Source organism: Rhinopithecus roxellana, chromosome 6 (assembly GCF_007565055.1).
Source record: "Rhinopithecus roxellana isolate Shanxi Qingling chromosome 6, ASM756505v1, whole genome shotgun sequence".
Classification (NCBI taxonomy): domain Eukaryota; kingdom Metazoa; phylum Chordata; class Mammalia; order Primates; family Cercopithecidae; genus Rhinopithecus; species Rhinopithecus roxellana.
Window position 1 is genome coordinate 124,495,822 of NC_044554.1, and position 21,996 is coordinate 124,517,817.

At 40.8% G+C, this 21,996-nt stretch overlaps 1 protein-coding gene across 1 annotated transcript; it reads left to right on the forward strand.

Moving 5' to 3' along the window:
• The first annotated feature begins 19 nt into the window (after positions 1-19).
• Positions 20-13,076, forward strand: PEG10 (paternally expressed 10). Its single transcript, XM_010389513.2, is given in 3 exon segments — positions 20-230; positions 6,702-7,873; positions 7,876-13,076. Coding segments are annotated over 2 exon segments (2,124 nt in total). The 5' UTR covers positions 20-230; positions 6,702-6,924; the 3' UTR covers positions 9,051-13,076.
• Positions 13,077-21,996: the final 8,920 nt, after the last annotated feature.

Sequence of the window (21,996 nt, forward strand, 5' to 3'; positions counted from 1 at the left end):
CGCAGTCTGCGCTCTTGGTACACGCGCTTCAACTTCGGTTGGTGTGTGTCGAAGAAACCTGACTGCGCCCTGAGGAGAACAGCGGAGAAGGTCCACCAAGCCTGGCGAAAGGTCCACTGAGCGGGCTGTTGTCCGGAGCCACTCCGGGCTGCGGAGCACCCAGTGGAGACCGCGCCTGGCTCAGGTGTGGGACCCCATCCTTCCTGCCTTCGCAGAGGAGTCCTCGCGTGGTGAGTATGCGGTGAGGATGTTTTTTTTTAAAGATCACGTTCATTCCCCGTGCTTATCGGGAGCTGCGGGAGATGGAGTAGCACCCCAGAATGTCTCCACGCAAACCTTGTCACGCCTTCACTGGCTGTACCCCAAAACAAATGGGGAAAACAAGCCTTCAAGGCTTGGGTTTCCAGGACCAAGTCCAGATATGGGCTGTAGAGAGAGATGAGCTGCGGACAGTGATGAGCTGCAGACGGTCAGGAGCTACAGATCGATTTGCAATTTGCTCTTCAAATGCGCTACCAAGTGCCATGCTTTACAAACTGATAAGCGCTTCAAATGCGCTACAAAACTGGCGCTTCAGATGCGCTACAAGCACGCTTCACGCGGGCGACAAACTGATGGGCGCTACAACTGGCACTTCATTGCGCTAGGAACTGATGGGCGCTTTATGTGCCACAAACTGATGGATGGGCGCTTCAGTGGCGCTACAATCCCGAACGAGGAGCAGCAATATAGGAGCTGCAGACAGAAAACTGAATTGCGCTTTACACGCGCTGCAAAATCTGAGCTGCAGAAGAGTAGCACTACAAAAATGCTGCAAAAACGATGCGATTAGCCAGCCCGACGATAGCGCTTCATTGCGCTCCGAGGCACATGAACTGCAGAGGTACATGAGCTGCGGAACAATTCAAACCTAAAATGCACTACAAAGTGGTAAGAGCTACAGAGGTATGGGAGCTGCAGACTGTTTGCGCTACAAATAAAGCAGCCGTAGTGGGACATGAGATGCGAAGTAAAATTCCTCTGTTTTCTTGGAGCAGGACCCCACCCTTTCACCTTTTGGAATGGCTCCCAGTCTATTTTTCTGCAGGACGGTTCTCTGCATGATGGTGCTGGTAGACAAAATGGAGCCCTGGGCAAAAATTAGTGTTTAACATTCTGCCCATACCATTCCCGCTATAGCAGTGGAGTGGAGGGGCGCTGATTCGAGTGGAAACAGGAATCTTTTGGTGAAGGCAGAGCAGGCTGCCTGCCTGGTTGTGCTTGATTGAAGTGGCGGTGTAGTTGTGGTGGCGCGAATCAGCGTCCAGCAACAGTTTGTGGAAACTGTGGGTTTGCTGAGTATGGCGGGGGGATTGGATCTGTGGATTGCTCTTGCTGCATGAAATGAATCTGGCTTTGGTGGCTGGTGGGAGGAGTTTGGGAGGGGGGATTCGGGGGGGGGGGGCGTGCAGATACTCTGCAGCCCTGTAGCAGCCAGTCTCAGGCCTGCCCCGCCCATCCTAGCGTGCCTTCTCTGCGGTACTTAGCGCCTCCTCCCACAGCGCCTCCTCTGAGCGCGCCTCCCCTGCAGCGCGCCTTCCCAGAGCGCGCCTTCTAGATGCGGCGTCCTCAGGCCCCTCCTCCCAGCTCCTTAGTGCCTGCCTGCCCAGGCTCCACCTCTCCTTGGCCACCTCATTCTGAGGTGAGCTGCCCAGGCCCCGCCTCTCCCGGCCCGCCTCCTCTGAGGTGAACTGCCCAGGCCCCGCCTCTCCTGGGCCCACCTCCTCTGAGGTGAACTGCCCAGGCCCCGCCTCTCCCGGGCACGCCTCCTCTGAGATAAACCGCCCAGGCCCCGCCTCTCCTGGGCCCGCCTCCTCTGAGGTAAGCTCACCCTCCTCTGAGGTGAGCTCACCCACATCCCGCCTCCCCCAGGCCCGCCTTCTCTGAGGTGGCCTGCTCAGGCCCCGCCTCTCCAAGGCTTGGCCCCTCCCTAAGCCTGCCTCTGCCGGGCTGGCCTAGAGTTCCGCCTCCCTCAGAGCCAACTAGTGCACATGCGCAGTGTGAGCCCTCAGCCCCTCCCTTCAGGCCCCGGTCCTCTGCACCTGCGCACCTTCCTAGCCTGAGCCTGGCTGTACAGCCCCGCCCCCCTGCGGTTTCTCTGCTGTGTCGGTTTTGCTCTTTGGCTACTAGTGTCTACTAGAATAATAAAACAATTAATAATTATAACTGGAATTTATGAGCACTTTTAATATGTGCTTTGCATATATTCAATAACACAATCCCACAATTTAAACTCCTGATAATGGCTTATGAAGGGACCTTGTAAACTGGCATGGCTGGTGCCTCTAACGGCAATTTAGTCAAAAGTTTTTACTGCAGATGAAAACCAAAACTTAACAACTTATTTTAAAAAACTTTAAAAATATTTTCACATTCAAGGTTTTTTTAGAGACACTAGTGGACCTTTTGGAATCCGATGTTTTGGTGGATACAAAATTGGTGCTGTTGGTTTGGCCTCTGTGTGAGGATAAGGCTTTTTTATTTGTGTGCCTATGAAGCTGGGTTTTTTTTCTTGAATCTCTAGGTGATTAACCCTAGCCTATTTGCCTATGTATAATAAATTGTGCCTGCACATGGTAGGCATTCATTAAATATGTGTTAAATGATCAGAGTAAATTGGTTTATTCAGCATCTTGCTTGATGTCTGTAGGTCTCTTCTGATTTGCTCCTTTCCTATGGTGGTTTGCTGTCCTGAGTTGCCTCGTTTGCGTTGTCTCTCACATTTAACAGAATTTTTAAAAGTGTATGTGTTTTTAAACTCCAATTAAGCTGTAATTATAATACAAAACAACTAAATTAATTTTAATTATTCCAAATAATTAGCTTTTTTCATAAAAAGCTAGTTATTCCAAATATTAGCTTTTTTCATGAAAAGCTACTTATTCCAAATAATTAGCTTTTTTCATAAAAAGCTAGTTATTCCAAATAATTAGCTTTTTTCATAAAAAGCTAATTTAAATTTGGGGCAAGTGGATTGTTAATGGTACATATTGGTATTAAAGTTTGTGTAATGTTACATAAAGTGGTTACATTACAAAATATAGATTGTTTAAGCTTGCATAAACATCTGTATAAAACAAATTTATAACTGATTATAAGAATTGTGTTTCTAGCTGAATGAAGAAATTTTAAAACCTGGTTCCATATATTACAAATCATGAGCCAGGACTTTGATAGGGGAGGAACCGGGGGCTTTGGCTCCCAAAAATCTGTCACATACCCCCTTCCCACAACAAGTACACAATCTATGGAAAATTTGTGCTTATCATAATTACAGCTTTAAGTAATTCCCCCTCCTCTTTGGATATTGTATATTGGCATACTACAGAGGTTCAAAACAACTGTAATAACATGCATATTAAGAGAATTTGCATTTTATAAATAGTACAAGATAGTAGTAAAAAATTGGACATTTAACAATATGAAGCAACTAAGAGTTGCTTAATGAAGTGTCATTTCCGAATGGGATGTTTATTTATGGTTTTTGGCTACTATTGCTCTTTGGTGTGTTTGTGGAATAGAAATTTTTCCAAGCTATTATGAAGAATCAATAATTAACCAAATGTATTTAATTCCTAAAAAGACTAAAACTGAAATTATTATCATGTAAAGATGGCATCTGTCCTAGGCAGCTTGGTTTTATGCAGTTTGTCCTTTTAATTTTCAGGAATGAGACCTCTTGAACCCTCCCCTCCAATGCAGCCCCTACTAAGGAGGAGTTTAAGGAGCCATACATAGTTCTATAATTCAAATCAAGTAAACATGCTCCTTGTCCCAGGTTAACTTGTGCTGCCTCAGTCGCTGTTTAAATATTTTTATATGCACTGTTAACCTGCCTGCCCATTACCCTATTACTTTTAATGGATAAACTACTGTTCCCTGGGCAGTTGTCTCTTAACATCCCACCCTAAACTTGCCAACCCTCATATGAAGGCCTCAGGCTTGTTACTGGCAAAGGTCAGAAGTCTTAAGCTAGTGACCTTGCAGGCTAAAGTAGGCCTTGAATTTGTTTGACCAGCACTACATTAAAAAATAAAAAAGAACGAAATGTCTGGTAGGGGGGAGGGCATGCACCTCCAAGTTTCATTGTTGCAGCCCCTCCCATCTTAACTCTGGTCTCTTTTTACTTTTAAAGTACCATCCTTATATACCAAAAGTATTTGAATTTTTAACACTTATTGATCTTTTATTTCCCTAAACCATGTAGTAATTATTTGCTGATTTCCTAATGTATTATTATTTCTGTCACATCATTGTTTTTTACAGATAATAAAACTATCAGACCTGGGCTTCAATAAAGCCCCCCTTAGTGGCCGTGATTGACAAGTGGTCAGGCTGCACCAGGCCATGCTGTGAATGCTCTTTAGGAAGTCTTTTCTCAAGGTTTTGAAGATGTTAATGTCTGAATGACAAAAGTGGTACCTGAGTCACCTTACTTATGCTTATTAGTTGTTTCTTAATGGGACATGAAAACTCCTAATTTAATAAGTAAAAGTTGCATTATGTTGTGATGTTATATTGTCAGGGTCATCAATAGAATTGTCTTTAAGGAGTTGGAAATGATACTGGATGTCACAGGTTATGATGTGTTTATTGTGTTTTCTAATTTTTTCTAAACTTGAATATTTTATCTTGAATGTCAATTACTTGTTTTTGTAGACTAAGTTACTAAAGTAATTAAGTAGTGGGGTTAAAACTATTAAAATGTCACACTACTCCCTGTCTCTTAAAGACCCTGTTTGCTGTATAGCCACTCCTTGGAGTGGCTATACACCAACTGCAAAGGACACAGGGAAAGTATCTGTGGGTGGTGACACTGGGGCATGGGAGGTACCTAAAGGGTTAGGAGTTGGGGAAGAAGAAGCATTTCTTTACAGCCAGGGGCTGGGCATCATATTTAATTACCACTTTCTTTTTTTTTTTTTTCTTGTACTCTATTGGTTGAAAATAGTAACTATTTTCCACCTAACTTCTCTAATTACCAACTGTGTATCTTTCTGGCCTTATTCTATGTAATTTATTTGGTGTCCGTTTTTGCAGGTAAATCACATAGTGAGTATCCAGAGAGGACCAAGTTATGTTTTTAAACTTTTCTTTATTTAAAAGTTTTATAAACTTTTTAAACTTTCTTTAAAAGTTTTATAAACTTTTCAAACTTTCTTAAAAGTTTTATAAGCTTTTCAAACTTTCTTTAAAAGTTTTATAAACTCTTTAAACTTTCTTTAAAAGTTTTAAACTTTTGAAATTAAAGTTTTTTAAACTTTTTTAGACTTTTACATATTATGTTTTAAACTTTTTATATATTTAAATTTTCCAAATATGGGACTTGAGATTATTAATAAAATTTAAAATAATTAAATCATTCTAAATGCATGTAACTATTTTCAGCAAGTACACAGGCAGACACTGTGTTGGGAATTTTTATGTGTGTGATTTATTGTCATTGCACTCATAATTAGAATGCTTAAACACACACCCTACCCCCACCTCCCCACACACATCCACTCACCTGCAGGAATGCAGCCCTGTTCCACCTTAACATTACAAACCTTCACTTGGGGCTATGCTGACAAATCTTGGTTAAAAACTATGGATTGCAAACTGGTGACCTGCAAGACAAATAAGGCCTTGGATTTGACCAACACAGTGTTTTTAAAAAAGTAAACATCTTTAGGTGGGAAATGCATGCCCATGTTGCTATAGTTGCAGCCCCTCCCTCTTTTAATCCCACTCTCTTTACACAGATAATCACCTTTCTATTTTCTAATTAATAACTTTGTTAATATCAGCTAACCATTATTGAATACTCAGTACATAATTTACCTGCACTATTTAATTAAGTCCTCACAATTAGTTTGAGGTATACTATTATTGGGCTTCTTTGAATGCCCCATTTTATAGCTTTTCCTAGGAGGCATCAATTAGTATTTCTTGAATGACTGCATAAATGACAAGGGAAACTGACATACACATATTGCTGCTTAGTGCCATTTCTGTCCCATAGAGAATTTTCTTTGGGGATTTAAATTATGGTCAGAAAAGTAATTTAGGCAGTCCTGTGGTTTTTGTGGTGGTGGTTGTTTGATTTGATAACCAGTTACCTTCTCTGTGGCAGTGAAAGAGGGTTGTGACAGTTGGCCAGAGTACCCTCCCACCCACAGGGCTGATGAATACATGCATTGTGATTGTAATACTCCCCTCTTTTTTAATTAGCTTCTATTAGTTGTAGTATTAACTATTTTTGGCGAGCTTCTTTAATAACAAAAGTTATTATTTGGGCTTTAATTTGCATAATTGATTTGGTATCCATGTTTGCCTTGAAGTTTCTTCCTCTGTTTCAATACAAAACTACTTGTTTAGAGGGTTTCAACATTTTTTTATAGTTTATAAAGGTAAGCATACTGTTGATAATGTATTGTTGAATCATAATGAACAGGTGGCCTTTGAGGAAGACAAGGTCATTTGAACATCAAAAAGTAGTTTCCTTTTTGTTATCCATGGTGCTGATTGATACCTTTCTCTTCAAAGTTTGTTTTCTTTGTTCGCTAATTATTAATATAAGTGTATGGAGCAAGGGATAATTTAAATACCAAATCCTTTGTGTCTGCATTTTGCTGCTTTGAATGTATAAGTTGGATTTATGCATTTATCTTTATTTACAGAAATAAGCGGATTTTGAAAACAAAAAAAAGAAGGAGTGGAAGAGGGGGCCAGGATCCAGGCCTCCATCCCCACAGAAGTGAAGCTACAGCTGGGAGGTCTCCTCCCACCCCAACCGTCACCCTGGGTCCCGACTGCCCACCTCCTCCCCCTCCCCCTCCCCCCAACAACAACAACAACAACAACTCCAAGCACACCGGCCATAAGAGCGCGTGTGTCCCCAACATGACCGAACGAAGGAGGGATGAGCTCTCTGAAGAGATCAACAACCTAAGAGAGAAGGTCATGAAGCAGTCCGAGGAGAACAACAACCTGCAGAACCAGGTGCAGAAGCTCACAGAGGAGAACACCACCCTTCGAGAGCAAGTGGAACCCACCCCTGAGGATGAGGATGATGACATCGAGCTCCGCGGTGCTGCAGCAGCTGCTGCCCCACCCCCTCCAATAGAGGAAGAGTGCCCAGAAGACCTTCCAGAGAAGTTCGATGGCAACCCAGACATGCTGGCTCCTTTCATGGCCCAGTGCCAGATCTTCATGGAAAAGAGCACCAGGGATTTCTCAGTTGATCGTGTCCGTGTCTGTTTCGTGACAAGCATGATGACCGGCCGTGCTGCCCGCTGGGCCTCAGCAAAGCTGGAGCGCTCCCACTACCTGATGCACAACTACCCAGCTTTCATGATGGAAATGAAGCATGTCTTTGAAGACCCTCAGAGGCGAGAGGCTGCCAAACGCAAGATCAGACGCCTGCGCCAAGGCATGGGGTCTGTCATCGACTATTCCAATGCTTTCCAGATGATTGCCCAGGACCTGGATTGGAACGAGCCTGCGCTGATCGACCAGTACCACGAGGGCCTCAGCGACCACATTCAGGAGGAGCTCTCCCACCTCGAGGTCGCCAAGTCGCTGTCTGCTCTGATTGGGCAGTGCATTCACATTGAGAGAAGGCTGGCCAGGGCTGCTGCAGCTCGCAAGCCACGCTCACCACCTCGGGCGCTGGTGTTGCCTCACATTGCAAGCCACCACCAGGTAGATCCAACCGAGCCGGTGGGAGGTGCCCGCATGCGCCTGACCCAGGAGGAAAAAGAAAGACGCAGAAAGCTGAACCTGTGCCTCTACTGTGGAACAGGAGGTCACTACGCTGACAACTGTCCTGCCAAGGCCTCGAAGGCTTCGCCGGCGGGAAACTCCCCGGCCCCGCTGTAGAGGGACCTTCAGCGACCGGGCCAGAAATAATAAGGTCCCCACAAGATGACGCCTCATCTCCACACTTGCAAGTGATGCTCCAGATTCATCTTCCGGGCAGACACACCCTGTTCGTCCGAGCCATGATCGATTCTGGTGCTTCTGGCAACTTCATTGATCACGAATACGTTGCTCAAAATGGAATTCCTCTAAGAATCAAGGACTGGCCAATACTTGTGGAAGCAATTGATGGGCGCCCCATAGCATCGGGCCCAGTTGTCCACGAAACTCACGACCTGATAGTTGACCTGGGAGATCACCGTGAGGTGCTGTCATTTGATGTGACTCAGTCTCCATTCTTCCCTGTCGTCCTAGGGGTTCGCTGGCTGAGCACACATGATCCCAACATCACATGGAGCACTCGATCTATTGTCTTTGATTCTGAATACTGCCGCTACCACTGCCGGATGTATTCTCCAATACCACCATCGCTCCCACCACCAGCACCACAACCGCCACTCTATTATCCAGTAGATGGATACAGAGTTTACCAACCAGTGAGGTATTACTATGTCCAGAATGTGTACACTCCAGTAGATGAGCACGTCTACCCAGATCACCGCCTGGTTGACCCTCACATAGAAATGATACCTGGAGCACACAGTATTCCCAGCGGACATGTGTACTCACTGTCTGAACCTGAAATGGCAGCTCTGCGAGATTTTGTGGCAAGAAATGTGAAAGATGGGCTGATTACTCCAACGATTGCACCTAATGGAGCCCAAGTTCTCCAGGTGAAGAGGGGGTGGAAACTGCAAGTTTCTTATGATTGCCGAGCTCCAAACAATTTTACTATCCAGAATCAGTATCCTCGCCTATCTATTCCAAATTTAGAAGACCAAGCGCACCTGGCAACGTACACTGAATTCGTACCTCAAATACCTGGATACCAAACGTACCCCACATATGCCGCATACCCGACCTACCCAGTAGGATTCGCCTGGTACCCAGTGGGACGAGACGGACAAGGAAGATCACTATATGTACCTGTTATGATCACCTGGAATCCACACTGGTACCGCCAGCCTCCGGTACCACAGTACCCGCCGCCACAGCCACCGCCTCCACCACCACCGCCGCCGCCGCCTCCATCTTACAGTACCCTGTAAATACTTGTCACGTCCTTCAGGATCTCTACCCTCAAAATTTATTCCTGTTCAGCTTCTCAATCAGTGACTGTGTGCTAAGTTTTAGGCTGCTGTATCGTCAGGCCACCTGAGGCACATCCTCTCTGAAACGGCTATAGAAGGTCAGGGCCACCCTGGACTGGCACACATTCTAAAACACCAAAAGACCTTCAACATTTTCTGAGAGCAACAGAGTATTTGCCAATAAATTATCTCTCATTTTTCCACCTTGACTGCCAATCTAACTAAAATAATTAATAAGTTTACTTTCCAGCCAGTCCTGGAAGTCTGGGTTTTACCTGCCAAAACCTCTGTCACCATCTAAATTATAGGCTGCCAAATTTGTTCTTTAACATTTACAGAGAAGCTGATGCAAATGCAGGAAATGCTGATTTCTTTATGGAGGGGGAGACAAGGAGGAGGAGGACATGACTTTTCTTGCAGTTTCGGTACCCTCTTTAAATCACTGGAGGACCGAGACCTTACTAAGGAAGCCAAAATTATCGGTGCAGTATGGAAAGGCTTCCGTGATCCTCTCGCTGCACCCTTAGAAACTTCACCATCTTCAAACTCCACTGCCATGGTTCTGTTAATTCTCAAGGAGCAGCAACTCGACTGGTTCTCCCAGGAGCAGGCAAAACCCTTGTAACATGAAACATCTCAGGCTTGAAAAGAAAGTGCTCTCTCAGATGGACTCTTGCATGTTAAGAGTGTGCCTTCACATCGTGGTGCAAATCACATGTACCCAAGGACTCTGGCTTTGACATAACACCTTACCATCATCATGCCATAGTGGCTTCCACGAAGCATTAAACCTGGTAACCAGAGATTACTGGTGGCTCCAGGGGTGTTAGATGTTCGTGAAATGTGACCACATCTCAATTACCTTCGAGGGCTAAAGAATAGCAGATCAAAAGGACTCCAAAATCCCGTACCCAACTCTTAAAAGATTTGTCCTGGTACTTCAGAAAGAATTTTCATGAGTGTTGTTAATTGGCTGGAAAAGCACCAGCTGACGTTTTGGAAGCATCTATCCATGTGTCTGTCTCCATGTGCATCTGGGCATTCCATCTTCAGTCCCCTCATTAGACTGTAGCGTGTTAGGATGTGTGGAGAGAAGAGAAATGATTTAGCACCCAGATTCACACTCCTATGCCTGGAAAGGACATCTTTGAAGAAGAGGAATTAGGGCTGTGGACACTGTCTTGAGGATATGGACTTCCTTAGTGAACTCCATATTACTTGACGGTAACCACTTCAGAAGGATCAGAATCCATATAATGAAAAGGGTCCATCTAGAGGATGGAGCTGATGTGAAGCTGCCAATGGATGAAAAGCCTCAGAAAGCAACTCAAAGAACTCAAAGCAACGAACAACACAAGAGTTGTCTTCAGCCAAGTGACACCTCTGGTGTCCCCTGGATGCTTTGTGCTAACCTGGGACTGCCTGACTTTCTTTAGCCTGGTCCCTTGCTACTACCTTGAACTGTTTTATCTAACCCTAACCTCTCTTTTTCTGTTTAATTCTTTACTACTGCCATTGACCCTGCTGCAGGATTTGTATCATTTTCTTGCCTGGTTGCTGAGACTCCATTTTGCTGCCACACACAGAGATGTAACAGGAGGCTTTAATTGCCAAAACACAGTTTGAGCGGTAGAAAACAACATTGTGTATATCTCAAATTGCCTGACGTGAAGAGGAGTCTTAACGGTGAAGTTTCACTTTTCATCAGCATCATCTTTCACATGTTCATTATCAACCACCCTTATTCTTGCATGTTTAAATACTTAAAATTTTTAGTGTAATTTTTAGTGTAAGTGTTTTGAAGTGGTGACTAGGCTTTCAAAAATTTCCATTGAATTACAAAGTACTATCCAATTCTTACTGTTAGAGTTAAACTAAGTAAAAATGATAAGTAACATAGTGTAAAATATTTCTTTACTGTGAAGTTCTTACAACGCTGTGAATGAGAGGCTCCTCAGAACTGGAGTATTTGTATAACAGTTCATCCTGTTCATCTTCAATTTTAACATCATATATAATTTCAATTCTATTAATTGGGCCTTTAAAAATCATATAAAAGGATATAAAATTTCAAAAGAGAAACCTAATTGACTATTTAATCCAAAACAACTTTTTTTCCTTCAATGGAATCAGAAAGCTTGTCAACCACTCATGTGTTTTAGAGTAATTACTTTTAAAATGGTGCATTTGTGCTTCTGAACTATTTTGAAGCGTCACTTCTGTTTACCTCAAGTATCAATTCATCCTCCATACCTTTGAATTCAAGTTGTTTTGTGTCAAATTTACGGTTGTCAATTGATCTTCAAGCTGCAGGGTGCCTAGAAATGGGTCATTGTCTGTAGCCCTGGCATGTGCACACGGACATTTGCCACCACTGCAAGCAAAAGTCTGGAGGAGTTCCCCAACGACAAGAATGATCAGGGAGAATATGCTGCTGTGGGTTAACAACTCAGAAAGTCCCTGATCCACATTTGGCTGCTTACTAAAGCTTGTGATTAACTTTTTGGCAGTGTGTACTATGCTCTATTGCTATATATGCTATCTATAAATGTAGATGTTAAGGATAAGTAATTCTAAATTTATTATTCTATAGTATTGAAGTTTGGTTAAGTTTCCTTTCACCCAATTGATTTCTTTTGTTGTTAATCAAATTTATGTTAATTGGATCCTTTAATTTTTTTGGCATTTTCCAACAAAAATGGCTTTATTCATAAGAAAGGAAAAAATCAATGGAATTTGATATCTAAAGAAGTTAGAAAGGGAGCAAAATAAAAAACATGAAGGAGATAGATTATTAAGCAAAATCAATAGCTGAGTTTTTGAAACAAACTGGCAAAATTAATTAATTGACTTTTGGCCCAAATTTACATTGTTAATTAAATCAAGAAGGAAGAAGATCTAAGAGCTCCCATTGATAGGCAAGCCTAGAGAGAACTAGCTAAATTTATCATGTTAGGATATTGAAACAGAGAAAGTTTACATACATTATGAAGGGTCAATTTAGTTTGGACAGTGAGGTATTTGTCCTAGATAGTGGAAAAAAGGAGAATTAGTCTGATGGAATCATGAAGTAATACAGTGAACTTGCAGGTGCACAGAATAAGAGGGCCACATCTATATGGTGCAGTCTGGAATTCTGTTTAAGTTTGCAGGTACCTCTTGGACTTCTGAATTGATCCAGTTGTCATCCACCACAGACATCTCACATCAGATACAGACAGTTCCAAGATTGACAACAGAGAACACCCTGCTGGAAAGACCTGGGCAGAAATGGAGAGCCCTGCGGGAGCCATGTTACATTTTCATCTAAAGAGAGAAGACACATCTGATGAGACTGAAAGTTCTTTGTTGTTTTAGATTGTAGAATGGTATTGAATTGATCTGCGGAAAATTGCATTGCTTTTATTTCTTTGTGTAATCAAGTTTAAGTAATAGGGGATATATAATCATAAGCATTTTAGGGTGGGAGGGACTATTAAGTAATTTTAAGTGGGTGGGGTTATTTAGAATGTTAGAATAATATTGTGTATTAGATATCGCTATAAGTGGGCATGTGTACTTACTTGTGACCCTTTACCCTGTGATTGCTATCCTTAAAGATTTCAAATAAACTCAGAGGGAACTGCAGGGAGACCAACTTATTTAGAGTGAATTCGACATGGATAAAAAACCTAGTGGGAGAAAGTTCAAAGGTGATTAGATTAATAGTTTAATAGAGGATGAGTGCCCTTTGATAAATTACTGCTGGAATGAAATTGTCAATGATGGATGGTAAATTTTCATGGAAGTTATAAAAGTGATAAATAAAAACCCTTGCTTTTACCCCTGTCAGTAGCCCTCCTCCTACCACTGAACCCCATTACCCCTACCCCCTCCTTCTAACTTTATTGCTGTATTCTCTTCACTCTATATTGCTCTCTATTTGCTAATATTGCATTGCTGTTACAATAAAAATTCAATAAAGATTTAGTGGTTAAGTGCAAACTGTGTCCTGATCATTTCAGCATCGAGGGAATGGGGTGGGGTAGGGTGGGGAAGGCTGAGAGAGTAGGGAGGGTGGGGGAGGCTACGAGTAGGGATAGTAGAGTAGGGTGGGGCTGTGGGGAGGGTGGGATTGTGGGAAGGGTGGGGAGGTAGGGAGGTGGGAGGCAGGAGGGTGGGTAGGATAGGGGTGGAATTGAGTTTGAGATAGTGGGGTGGTGGTATAAAGAACATTGTCTATTACAACCCAGTATGAATTATATAGCCAGAATACTCCAGGAAATCAGTTATTCCAGCTGCAAAAGTTTAACATATAAAATGAAGGTACACAATTAATAACAACTCTGGTGATATAGTATCACACACTTTAACATCAGTTTTACTTTAAATACTTGAGATTCATTAATAGAAAATTATGAAGTATTAGGACATAGAAGAAGACATAAATGCAGTATAGATGTGTGGGAAATTAACACACAGATTTATACCAATTAACACTAAAACAATATAATGAGAGCAATAGTGAAATTCATCTAAGGAAAAAGTGGCAACTGGTGTTCACAAGGCACTCATCCTATCAGATTTTAAAACACGGTGACCCCACTCAGGGTTGTAGAATAACAGACCGCATATAGGAAGCCTGAAAAAGGGTTTCAAAGGGCTGCTGTGTTCATATGACATGATAGTCACATAAATATGACTGTTTATTGGGAAGATAGTGACTAAAAGGAAAAATCTAGAACTAATGAAAACACACAACTAAAAACTGTCTACCCTTAGAAGCAAGCTACCAGAGTAGCTCTCCATCAAGCAGAGCTCACAAACTCCAACTGTGTGCAGGGTGGTGGGTGGATTTGAAGAAATTGGGAGTGAGGGTCCTCGGCCAAGAACTACTGAGTTATTAAGTACTTGCCCTGGGAGTTCCTTAAAATTGAACCTGATGCAAAAGTGAATAGCCAAATCATGTTGAAAGAAAATGGAAATATCTTATTCATTCCTATTTGTTACACCTAGACTCCTCCCCATCTGGGCCCCACTTCTTTCCATAATCCACGTGATTAAACAAAAACAGAAAAAGGTGCTCAGCCTCAAGATATTAAGTTATGCAGCTGTATGACAAAGCTAGTCCAGAACAATAAACTTATTTTACATAACAATTGCAATATTTTTTGAAGCCTTTTATGAAATGAATAAAGACTCCCTCTTATCTAGTGTAGTAGATGCTAGCAATTAATCAAAACAACTAATTACAATCAAAACAACTACAATCAAAACAATTGTTTAGAATGATTACCACACTATGTTAACTTAAAAAACAAATATACATTCATTTGGTCAGTCTTAATAGAGGTGCGTGTTCCACTGATTGGAGCTCTGAGTTGCCCTTTTGAATAATTTAAATCATCGGCACAAAATATTACACAGCAATGGGAAAATAACTTTTAAAAACATAAAGGCAATTAAATATTCATGAGGATAAGAATCACTCTTGAGCCACACCTCAAAAAATTGCATAAATCAAGGACTACAAGAAGGAAGAATAACTTATTGGTATGAGGAGGGTAAACTAATAAATCTAAGATGAATTAAATTAATAAAGATAACACGCACAACTGAATGGAAACATATTTGGTACATACCTATAAAAGATTTGATAACTAATTCACTACGCAAACCACCTCATATTTTTGCTAGAAAAATTAAACACACAATCCCCACCCTTTACTCCTTATCCTCGGGTTCGACATCTACATTCAACCAATCTCAAATGGAAAATACTCAGAAAAAAAAAAGTAAAAAAAAATACAAAGATAAAAATAAAAATCAACAATACAACTATTTACATAGAATTTACATTGTATTAGGTATGCATACAGGAGGGTGTGCATAAGTTATATGCAAATACTATGGATTTACATGAGGGACTTGAGCATCTTCAGATTTTACTATCAGCAGGGTGGGAGGTACTGGAACCTATTACCTTCGTACACCAAGCGACAACTGTATTTGAAGAAGAATCTGGAAGGATGGATAAATAACAAAAAGAGAGAGTATGTGTGTGTGGTATGTTCAATAACAATTTATTAATTTTTTTCAATGTTCAAGGCAGTAGGCTAGGTCTAAGGGAATGCAACTCAGGGCACAGACTTTGGACTACGACACCTAATGCAGTTGAAAGGTGAGCACCCAAGGGTTCTCTAGCTAGGTGTCTTAGTCCATTTTCGTTGTTATAAAAGAATACCTGAGACTGAGTAATCAACAAAGAAAAGTAGTTTATTAAACTCACAGTTCTGCAGGCTGCGAAGTTCAAGGACATGGTCCTGGCTTCTGGCAAGGACTTTCAAGCTTTGTCACAACCTGGCTGAGAAGGTCAAAGGGGAAGAAGACATATGCAAATGGAAAAACCTGAGGGGCATCCTGGCTTTATATCAACCCACTCTTAAGGAAACTAATCCAGTCACTACCTCAAGAACAGCACCAAGCCATTCATGAGGCACTTGCCCCCATATCCCAGACACCTCCTACTAGCTCCATGCCTGCCAACACTGCCACAGTGGGGATCAAATTTCAACATGAGTTTTGGTAAGGACAAACAAACCATATCCATATGATAAGACCCGAGTACTCCAACTGTTCTTAGGCACCATAGTTGCCCAAGTCATTTGTGAGTAGGCAGCATTTAATTTTCATTTAGTGCAGACAAAGGATATTTGACATTTAAGATTTTTTCTAGAATACACTAAACTTCTTAAATATTTATTTTTACTAATATTTTTTCAATTGAGGATTAGAAAGAATGAACAAGAGAAATGATTCCTTCCTCCCAAATTGACCTCCCAAGCAACCCTTTTAGCATATAATAAAATTCCCTTATTCTATTCCCAGATAATCCCTAGAGGTAGTTGACAGCTGTATATCTAGAATCCCAGTTCCTGGAAACTCGGGATAATTTACAGAATAACATTTTGATCCAAGACAGTCAAAAAATAGAGCAAGTGAATCTTTGGAATATCATTAAATCATTAATTGCTATTTTCTATTTAGCCTTATAGTCCTTACATAAGAAAATCCATGAATTAAAATGAATTATAACTTATATAACTTTAAATCATTGGCTAGTTATTCTCAATCAGTCCATGTTACACAAAAAGAAATAGGTGGAATTTAGACTCAGAGATAGCACCTTATAAAAATTTATTATAGATAAAATTCTTTTTAAAATACAAATATTTTTTCCTATTTTATTTCTAAGAGGTTTCAACATTACTTAAATCTCATATATATCAGCCTGATGTTAGAATAAATATAATAAAATAACACAGCATCCTACTTTCTAGGTATAAGTTGATGTGAAGACTACACATGCTCATTTCTACTTTAAGTCTCTTGAGTAATACCCTAAGTTTCATCACTGCCTGCAGTTCTTAAGGTTAAAGTAGGGTGAATGATATTTTGCTAGCTTTTGAACCACAACATTGGTACAGCAAATTACCATATCAGTCCAAGTCTGAAATACTACCCAATTGTGACAACTGGGCTTAAGTCTTCTTACTAAGCACTAAACCTCATCAAAATCCATGTTGAGGTTGGAAGAGTGTTCACTAATGACCTCTCTTTTCTTTTGTACCTACTTGAGAATGAACACAGGTAGTTAGATGTGGATTAAAATGCATCTTTATTATGGTCAAGCTAAGTTGTAGAATGCAATTTGGACCTTAGGTTAAAATTATCCATCCTATTCCTTTCCTCCTCCCCAATTCTGGATCCGAGGATGAGATGTGCTCAGAGTAAATACACTACACACCCACCTCAAGGAGGCACATGAGCTGCCTCACACCCATCAAGAACTTGGGAGAGGAACAAAAGCAAGGCAGATATGCCTACAAGCCTATCTTTTTAAGACAAGGTCTATGTAGATTGCATATAAGTATAGAGTATACAACTGAAGCCCCAGTTTGTTCTCAGGACATTGTCAACACCGATATGTAAGGTTTCTCCGGTCCAGTGATAACTCTTATCAGGAGATACATATCAGATTGGACTTATTTGCACATATGTAAAATTTACAACCAGAGGGCTAGGGGTTGCATGTATGTCTAGTGCAGCATATTAGGGTTCACTAAGCATAAAAATCCTGATTAAGAACTTGATGACACTTGTTCCTACTTCAGGGGACCTGCTGTCCTTTGTTCCCCTAATATTGAAAGATCAAATCTCTGACCTAATACCCTGGACTTCACTGTGATGAGAGTCCTCACAGTGATTCCAATCCACAGTGATAGCCTAAAGGACCACTTTGAAGAAGACACATTCCTACCTAGGAGATGATTAATGAACCATCACAGACACCCACCTAGAGATTAAAAGGTGGTGTTCTATACCTACTCCAAAGAAATCTGTGAGATATTTTTATTATAAACAGGAAAGTGTAGTTTAGACAGTTTAGTTTTACATAGGAATTTTTTTTTAGGTGAAGTCTCACTCTTTCACCCAGGCTGGAGTGTGGTGTTGTGATCTTGGCTCACTGCAAGCTCTGTTTCCCAGGTTCAAGTGATTCTCCTGCCTCAGCCTCCCAAGTAGCTAGGATTACAGGCACCTGCCACAATGCTCAGCTAATTTTTCCCAAAGTGCTGGGATTACAGTTATGAGCCACTGTGCCTGGCCAGGTGCTTATTTTATTATTATAAATAATGCTGCATTGAACTAGTAATTCTGAAGGATTAAATCTTAAAGTAGCAATCAAGGGGTGGGTTGAGCGAGTGACAATGCGCAGTCAACCCTAAGAGAAGTGTTTTATTACTGAAATTGCTTAGAATTGCTGGCGCATAGTGATAATACAAAGAATAACTTTTGGTTGGTTTTCTTCTTTTTTTTTTTTTAACTCTCTCCAAACCCCTTGATTACCTATATCCTGGGCAAATCTTCCCACTGACCTGCCTCTGGTAGGCCACTGGGTTCTTAAAATGGGTATTAATTCTTTCAAAAAGAACACACATTTGAAATTGATGATACCTTTTCCTTAGTCCTCTCACCCTCCAGAGGTCATAAAAATTTGTAATCCCAACAATAGTATGAGAAAGTGGCAGATTTATTACACCTTAAAAAATGCTGGATATTATTGCAGCCATCAAAAGGAAAGAGATCGTGTCCTTTGCAGGGACATGATGGAGCTGGAAGCCATTATCCTCATCAAGCCAACACAAGAACAGAAAACCAAACACTGCATGTTCTCACTTATAGGTGGAAGCTGAATAATGAGAACACACGGACACAGGAACACACACTGAGGCCTATTGAGGGGGCAGAGGGAGGGACAGTATCTGGATAAATAGCTAATGCATGTGAGGCTTAATACCTAGTCGATATGTTGATACATGCCACAAACTACCATGGCACATGTTTACCTATGTAAAAAAACTGCATGTCCTGCACATGTAGCAGGAGCTTAAAATAAAGAATTTTTTTTTTTTAAAAGACAAACTTTTGCTTAAAAATGCTGGATATTATCAGTGTGATTTATTTTTACCAATTCAGTAGACAAAAATATAATATAATAGCTGTTTTAATTTTTTTTAAGTATTGGAGAGTTTGAGCTGCTCACATCATTGGGCTTTTGTATTTCTTCTTTGAATAGCTTATTTTATGGTCACACATTTTTCCAGTTATTGATGGTCTCTATGCTATAAAGCAAGCTCAGAAAAGTTCTATCCCATTCCAAAATTAAAATATATTTCAACATGTTTCTCTATTTCTTTTGCAATTTTTAAAAATGTTGATACTTTTGACCCTTCTAGAACCTTTTAAAATTATGGTGTTACTTAAGAATCATTTATTTTATATTGTTAACCATTTTTCTATCATAATTTACTAAGCAGACCAGTAGCATCCATGGGTCCCCCAAGAGATCCATAGATTCAGGGCAAATCTGTGAATCTGAATGGAAAAATATTCCCTTTTGTTTTCACTAACATCTAATTGATATGTATACTTTCCTTCAATGATGAGCATAGGAAACAAACTACAGTAGTAATATCTGTATCCCTGACTTGCCTACCAATAGAAATTAGAGATTTTTATATCAAATTGCAATTACAGATATCTAAAAATAATGTTTTTAGTCATTATTACTTAGAAATTGCTGCAGTTAGTAAACTTAGCACATCATATTTTGGCCAAAGTAATTCTATCAGGAAGTAAGGTTTATATTCTTTGCTTAGATGGAGCTCCCATAATGTTTGATAATGTCTCCAGTTTTTCCTACTTTTAGGGAAAAGAAAGCGCTTTGCATCATCATTTAACACATTCGTGTACTCACAACAAAACTCTTCCTACAGTCTTAAAATAAGTTTTGTCAACAGACATAAAACTAATTAACTTTATCAGAAAAAGTTATGTGAATCATTTCATTTAAAAATTTTTGTCAAGGAATGGGCAAAGGATGTGATCACCAGCAGAGAAGTTTGCTGGCTTTTAAGAGAATAAATCTTCCTATGCTTATTGAGCACAGGTTGTACATTTTATGAAACAATAATAACAAAAAATACTTTTTGAACATTGTCTTTGTCCAGTTTGAGCTGCTGTAACAAAATACCTTAGACTGGGTAATTTATACACAACATACATTTGTTGGTTACAGTTCTGGATGCTGTAGTTCAAGATAAAACCAGAAGATTTCAAGTTTAAAATAAATACAAGATAAAGTAAGCAGATTTGGTATCTGGTTTTATCTAGTCTCTGCTTCAAAGATGGCACTTTCTAGCTGTGTCCTCAGATGGCAGAAGGGCAAACAAGCTCCCTCAAGCCTTTATAAAAGCACTAATCTAATTTATGAGGTCTCCACTATCCCAAAGGCCTCCGGTTTGCCTCCTGAATACCTCATCTCTCAATACCTGTTGCACTGGGGGTTAGATTTCAACCTGTGAATTTTGGTAGTAAAACCATATTCAGATCACAGCATTTCACCCTGATCCCCCAAATTCATGTTCTTGTCACATGCAAAATGCATTGATTCCATTCTAATAGCCCCCAAAATCTTAACTTGTTCCAGCACCAACTCAAAAGCCTGAAGTTCAGAGTCGCATCTAAATGTCATCAAGATAAAAAATTGTTGAGACTCAAATGTGTGATTCATCCTGAGGCAAATTTCTCTCCAGCTGTGAGCCTATGAAAACAAACAAGTCATGTCCTTCCAAAGCACGACATTGGGGTAGGCATAAAATTGACATTCTCATTCCAAAACAGAGAACTAGAAAGGAAGAAAAGAGTAATAGATTCAAAGTCCAAAACCCAACAGGGCTAATAACATTAAATCTTAAGTCTTGAGAATAATATCCTTTAACTTGATGTCCTGCCTTCTGTACACACTGGGGCACAACCAAGCCTTGGGAGTGGGCCTTCGAGGATGCAGGCAGCCCCACCCCCAAGGCTTGGCTGGGTGCATGCCACACAGTACCTCTCATACATTGGAATCACGTGCCTACAGCTCTCCCAGGCTGGAGTTGCATCATTCTGGAGTCTCAGAGCCTACTCCCACAACACTAAATGTTGTGATGCTCTCTCTGATGACCCCAACCTATGCCTGTGCTGGGCATTGCCCTTATGGGGGTTCTCTGCAGTGGCCCCACCTCTGTGGCAGTTCTCTGTCTGGATACAGAGGCTCTCCAGAGCATCTTTTGAAATCTAGCTGGAGATAGCCATGGCCACACAGTTCATGTACTCTGTGGACCTGTGGAGGTGGCACTGTGCAGACACTGCCACATGGTTTACCACCTGTGCCTTCTGGAGGGCCCGCCAAAGTCACACCTGGGCCTGGTTAAGCCGCAGCTGGGATGACCAAGGACCACTTCACATGAATGAAATGAATGGAGCCTTAAAATTGTTCTCTCCTCGAGCTTCTGACATTCTGGGCCTATGATAAGTGGGACAGCCCTGAAGATCTCCACAATGACTTTGGTGTCATTCTTCCATTGTTTTAATGAATAGCACCTGGCTTCTAATCATACTAATCTTCTTATTTAACAATCACTTGGCCACAACATTGGTGTTCTCTCCAAAACTTGCTTTTTCATTCTTTACATCCATGCTTAGAATTTTTCAAATCTTGATAAATGGAATTTCTGCTTCCATTTTTATTATAAATTCTATCTTGAACTCATTTCTCTCTTCCTACTCTTTACTGTAAGCAGTTAAGAAAGGATATGCTACACCTTCAACACTTGGCTTAGGTATTTCTTTCACCAAATATCTTATTTCATTACTCACAAATTGTACCTTTCACAAAACACTAGGACCCTAGGACATGAACACAGTTCAGCCAAATTACCACTTTATAACAAGGATTGCCTTTCCTCCAGTTTTCAATGACATGTTCCTCATTTGTGTCTGAGACCTCATTAGAATGGCCTTTACTGTTTGTATTCCTACCAACATTCTAATGGCTACCACTTAGGCAATCACTAGAAGGCTGAGGCTTCCCTACAGCTCTTCTCTTTTTCCCAGTTCTCACAAGAATTACATTTTATGGTCCATTCATGAGAATGCACTTCAAAGCCCTTCTAGCTGCTACCCATCACCCAATTCCAAACCTGCTTCCACATTTTCAGGTATTTGTTAAAACAGCCCCCACTCTCATTACCAATTTTTATCTTAGATTGTTTGAGCTACTATAACAAAATACCTTAGACTGGGTAATTTATAACCACCATAAATTTATTGCTTACAGTTCCAGAGGCTAGGAAGTCCAAGATCCAGGTACCAGCAGATTCAGAGTCTGGTGAGTGCTCATTCCTTTCTTCAAATTTAGCATCTTCTAGATGCGTCCTTATATAGCGGAAAGGCAAACAGGCTCCCTCAATCTTCCTTTTTAAGAATATTAATCCTATTCATGAAAGCAGAGCCCTCATGACCTAATCACTTCCTAAAG